A 6000-nucleotide genomic window follows, 5' to 3' on the forward strand; every position below is an offset into this window, starting at 1 on the left:
TAAGGCTTTTGAGCCTATAGACTAAGTCCTATCTTATCCATTGATTTTGTTTTGGGAGCATTACAGGATCTACAATGTGGAAGGTTGATTTATATTTTCTATTAGACTATTTTCAAAGCAAGATAAAATCAAACAAATTTAGATTATTAGTTGGTCTATGCTTTTAATGTTTGGGTTAGGCACTGTATGGTAGTAACACATCAGCCTACCTTTTTGGCATGTTGATAGTGTTGTTGATTCTGGTACAGCGTTGTGTGGGTCTGTGTTTAAGCAGAAATTATGGTCTGCTATCATGTGTGTGTGTGTGTGTGTGTGTGTGTGTGTGTCCGACTTGCTGGCAGTTTGGCTCTAGAATACTTGTTTAGTGACCCCTGACTACAAAAGTATTTGCGTGGTACATTCCCCATGAGCTGGTGTAATGGATTTGATTTGTCATCATCTACAGTCAGGGCCATATACAGGGTTTCAGAAATACTGAATACTACTGAATACTGATCTAAGTGTGTGAATTTTAAGATGTTTGGAGAGCAAAAAGGTAATAACAATAGCTTTAACACCATGTCAGTGGGCAGCAGCATAAATGATCTGCTTTCTATGTGTGTGACACTGACCAGTGGTGGGAAGTTATATTACTTCATTACAGTACTTAAGTATTTTTTGTATACTTGTGTATACTGTAAATGTATACGTTTACTCCATTACATTTCCCCTTAGTGTCTGAGTTACAAGGTCAAATCAGAAGAAATTTGGTAGCCTGCAAGAAAGCAGGTTTGATGAATCAGTGCTCCTAGCTTGTAAGTTCAGTCAAAATCCACACACCATTCCAGTTAGTGGTGGAAATGTATTGAACTGAATTACCAACAGTGCACTAGTACAATTATATAGTTACATCACCTCACCTCACTTAATATCTCGCATCACATCATTAAATTCTACCCACACATTCACACATTCACACACAATCAATGACTGTTATCAGAGGAGCAAGTTGCTCATTCTCTTGGTGTCGTAATATCTTTGCAACACGAAATTTGCAAAGTTATTTTTAGGTATACAACAACACGCTCAACACATCAACAGACTGCAGATGTTATGTTACTGTAAGAATTGTAAGACTTCAGTTCACTAAACAATACAGTGCAGGCATGTGGCCTTCACTGCACTTGGCCCCTCCGATTGTCATTGTACAGTATATTTCGCACCTTGGGAACAAGAGGGGAAACAGCTGGGCTAAAATGATAAAGGCTGCTGTCAACACTGCAGTTCTAATACCAGATGGCTGCACAATATATTCAGCCCAGGACCTCTGCTATCATCACCATAACCAGCATTATTGCAAAGCGTATATACTGTACAACACTGCAAAAAGCAGATACACGTCACTCTGAAGGAATGAAGTGAAAGGCTAAGAGTCACACTGGGAGGAGAATCAGTGAGAAAGGCAGAGAGGACACGGGTGATAAATGAGAGCAGGAGGAATGGGACACGTGTGTGAAGGATGCATCATGCATAGAGGGAACAGCAGAGGGGAGTTGTGTTTCACTTTGCGGAACGGTGAATGAATGAAGGATTTTAAGCAGAAAGAGAGTGGTGCGAGAGAATGAAGGATGAGAGGGAGGGAGTCCGGAGAGGGTGATGGAGGAGGAAATGGAATGAGTGATGAGAAGGTGGAGACAGAGGCAGGAAGAGAAGAGGGTGAGAGAGAAGGATGAGAGGGAGGGAAATAGATGAGACACACAGGGGAAGAGAGACAAATGCAGAGAGAAAATGATGAGAAAATGGGGAGAGGCTAATGAAAGAAGAGGCTGAGTGAACACACAAATACATAATGTTCACCTTTATGATATATATGTGGCCTCATGCTCAGTGTGGAAACAAGGAAAGAATTCTGATGTAGTTTAACTTGTATAAAGAAAAGATCATTCTTTGTCTGCCCGGAAAACATGCATACTGCACAAAAATAAACAGACAGAAAACCCAAAGATGGACAACAGGGATTTGCCCAAGGAGATTGTCCTACCAAGAAAAATGACAGCATCCGTTGTTTCAGCAAATGCCCAAAAAGAAAATAAGTTTATCTTCAAGTGAGAAAGACCTCAAGCAACTATAGGAGTTATGACTCCTGCAGCAGGAGCAGAAGAAGTGGTAGATATGGATAGATGGGTCAAAAAAATGGCTGCCTTTGACTCAGAAGACCACCAATCGCCAATTACATACTTACGTTTCCAACCAACACTCAGCCTTGGGTTCTTTTAAACATGACCACGACTGGTCATTAACCTTTGCCAAGTAGTTACTAATTTATTCATGACAATGACAGTACCATTTCTGAGGTAGTTAGTTTGACCCAAACAACAATGCTCTCCTAACCCTTACTAAGTCATTTTTCTTTCCTAAACCCAACCAAACCTTGAGCAAAGTGGCATCAGATCAGAAATCATTTTTATTTGCATTGCTGTGTAATGGTTTTAAAAGACATGTCGTACTACATCAGATGTACTGCATCAGTTTATAAAGCTTATGTGTTGATCTAAAGGCGATTGGAAACCTTGTTGAACCCTGTTCATTTGTTGTTGTTTTTTTTCCTTTTGCCTGTGTGTGCCACTCTGTCTGTATCAGTAATAACGTTACATATACATTCCAATGGCGCGCCTAAAGGACGCTCCAAATTGGAAACTCAACATCTGGTGGCAGATGCTTTAATCGGTGGCAGATGTTTTAATCATGGCGGCCTGCCACAAATTAATGAATGTATGGGAAACCCTGTGTTGACTCTTTGAGGCAGGACAAACCAAAATGGCTATCTGTGATAGGGTGTTTGTTGGGTGGTTGAACAGTGTCAGAAACCCCTTTCCACTGCACATTTCCTACAGTGGAATTGAGGGGGAATGTGTGCAACTATCTGACACAGACGATCAATCCCATAGGCCAGTTATGTGGAGACATAAAAGTATGCAGGATTCCCTCTAAAGATATGTATTTTTTTTAGTTTTTGGACTGTCACTTTTTGTGTGTACCATCTACTGCAACACCGTACATGCCTTTGAAGACAAACTGTCTGAAAATGTGCACTGTTATCTCGGCGTACACTTCATTGCATCCCGCCCCTCTTTTTGATGGGAGGCTTTTAGACCTGCCACTGAGTGAGGCCATTCGGAACAGCCATAAACACTTGATGTTGTCAAACGACTAACAAGTTTGTTTCGAGCATACCCAGGCTTTAAAAGACCAGTTGGCAGTGGCGCTGCCAAGGGGTGGCCAGAGGGGGCAACAGCCACTCAGATACAATCACTGGTCCCCCCTTGCGAAAGCAATAGAACATCATTTGAGGCCTTTCTGTGGTGTTTGAGCAGATTTGTTCCCAGTAAATGTTTTCTTCCTAACAATCAATGTCCTCCTTTATATTAAAGTTGTGTATTTGTCTTTTTAAAGAAAATGCACAACCAGCCTATTTGAAGAACAATGAATCACCTAACATGTATGTTAAGATACACGATGCATTAAAACAGGATTGTTATGGGACTCAAAATGTTTAAATTAGCCAATCTATTGCCGGAATGCATTTATTTGTGGTGAAGCTTATTTCCCCATTGAATTCAACTCACTTGGGGTTTTTTTTTAGCCATTATTAGTGGAAATGCACAGTATATATAAGCACTTTGTACTGGCACCAGTGCGAGTCTTGAGTAGTGTTTGATGCTTGATTGGAAACAAGTGAAATCCTTTTTTCCCTAGGTTTGAAAAAAGACTCACTAGTACATTAAGTGATCGCAGATATGTTCTGCACTGGGAAATGCAAGGAGGTGGAATAAAGACTAATTTGTAGAACAAGGGATAGTGACAGAGATAGCTGTTAACAGCAGGCTTCTGGGCTCCGAAATCTCCTCTGTGCCTTCACACAAGGGTTTTTATTATTGCATTGATACTGCAGTTAGAGGGCATGCAAACCTGATTGCGTTATGTCACCGCTCCCACTGACTGTCACATTAATCTTTGAAGCCTGCCCTTATAAAATAATTGATTGATTGTGTCATTGTATTATCTATCAGTTCTGCTGCAGTAGCTTTAGCATACTGAGTGCTGTAGCTCATGATTTATGAATGATTACCGAGGGTGATTATCTGACCTCAGGATTTTTGTCTTCCCTCCATCTCACCCCATCTGTCTTGCTCCCTGTCAAACTCATGCCCTTCTTATCCTCAATCTCTCTGTCTCTCGCTCTGCCTTGCTCCCCCATCCCCCTCGCCTTCCCTCTCTACCTCAGGGTGAGTGTTCCTCCAAGTGCTACAACATGTTCATTATAGAGACGGTGTGTGTGGCCTGGTTCTCCCTGGAGTTCATCCTGCGGTTCATTCAAGCCCGCAGTAAGCTGGACTTCCTCCGTGGGCCGCTCAACATCATCGACGCCATGGCCATTCTTCCATACTACGTCTCCCTGGTGGTGTCGGAGGAGGACCCGACCCTGGAGCACGAGAGGCCAGGAGGAGGTAAGGGCTACTTGGACAAGCTGGGTCTGGTGTTGAGGATTCTGCGGGCGCTGAGGATTCTCTACGTGATGCGGCTGGCTCGCCACTCTCTGGGCCTGCAGACGCTGGGGCTGACGGTCAGGCGCAGCACCCGGGAGTTTGGTCTGCTCTTGCTTTTTCTCTGTGTGGCCGTCACCCTCTTCTCTCCACTGGTCCACTTGGCTGAGAGCGAGCTCACAGGTACCCATGACTTCAGCAGCATCCCCGCCTCCTACTGGTGGGCCATCATCTCCATGACGACCGTGGGCTACGGCGACATGGTGCCCAGGTCCATTCCGGGACAGGTTGTAGCGCTGAGCAGCATCCTCAGCGGGATCCTCATCATGGCCTTCCCTGCTACCTCCATCTTCCACATGTTTTCCCGCTCCTACCAAGAGCTCAAGATGGAGCATGACCGGTTGTTTAAAGAGGAGTGTGCAGCTGCTGCAGCTGCTGCTGCTGCCGGGGAGCTGCAGGAAGGAGTTGAAGGAGACGGGGAGAATTCAGCTCCACCTGGGCTGGGATTACGTCTAGACAAGGATAGTGTGCACTCACTGGAGTCTCTCGCTCTGTTAGGGAAGGGCAGTGATGCTGCAGGAAATAACAACCACAGCCTGCCGCCAGCAGCTTTCTGAACCGTACTGGCACTGACTGACTCAATCCTAAACTTCCAAGAAGATATGAGTCCACTGATCTCTGTGTTGCATACAAATGACTATTGCTCCAAAGACCTCACCACTCATAAGGTCATGAAGGTAGTTGTGTTGCATTGGATAAAAGGAGATTAAACAGACAGCTTTTGCTCGTTGGTATGCCGATAAGGAGCACAGGTGTGCACAGAGACTGCACAGAAACTGAAAGACTTTAAACCCTTTAAATTGGACGGTTCAGTTTATCTGACCAAAAAGCCTCTGCAGCAATATTAGTAACCAGCTGCTTCCATAAACATGCAATATTCAATCCAAAGTTGCTTTTCCTTCCACTGTGAAAATATTTAAAAGCCCAACTGCAACTTTTTAGTTTTATTCTTATTACTTTTCAATATGTTGCCTACAGAATGACCTGAAAATGTGTCTCATATTGAAAACTTTTCTGTCATGAGTTCAAAGAAGTGCTCCTCTTAGTTTATTTTTGAGAAGCTTAAAGCCATGTTCTGAGAAGAAATATAAACAAACGGATAGTTTGGCCCATATATGATATATGATATATATCCATCTCTTATCTCTCTCATGTATGTTTGTATGCTTGGACTCAAAGCGATGATGGTTTCTCCACGCTCAAACATGAACTCCAGGCGAACTGTGTGAAAATACGGCAAAATCCAAATTGTTTTTTTTAATCGGATGACAAAGAAGTGAGAGGATGGAGAGAAAGAAGGCGTGTTTGCGTTGGAGAAAGAGGGTGTGTGAGTGAGAGAGAATGAGCGCTAACAACCATGACGTGTACTTTGCAACGCTCCAAATAAAAGCTCTCCTAGTAATCTGAGCGAAATCCA

General features: G+C 43.3%; 1 protein-coding gene across 1 annotated transcript in view; it reads left to right on the forward strand.

Annotated features, from left to right (window-relative positions):
* Nucleotides 1–6000, forward strand: part of kcng4a (potassium voltage-gated channel, subfamily G, member 4a) — a 30646-nt gene extending 24646 nt beyond the window's left edge. Inside the window, exon 4 of the mRNA XM_049575215.1 lies at nucleotides 4265–6000. Coding sequence (XP_049431172.1) covers nucleotides 4265–5140 — 876 coding nt within the window. The 3' untranslated portion in view covers nucleotides 5141–6000. The remainder of the gene's footprint in view (nucleotides 1–4264) is intronic.

This window comes from Epinephelus fuscoguttatus, linkage group LG4 (genome assembly GCF_011397635.1).
Source record: "Epinephelus fuscoguttatus linkage group LG4, E.fuscoguttatus.final_Chr_v1".
Classification (NCBI taxonomy): Eukaryota; Metazoa; Chordata; class Actinopteri; order Perciformes; family Serranidae; genus Epinephelus; species Epinephelus fuscoguttatus.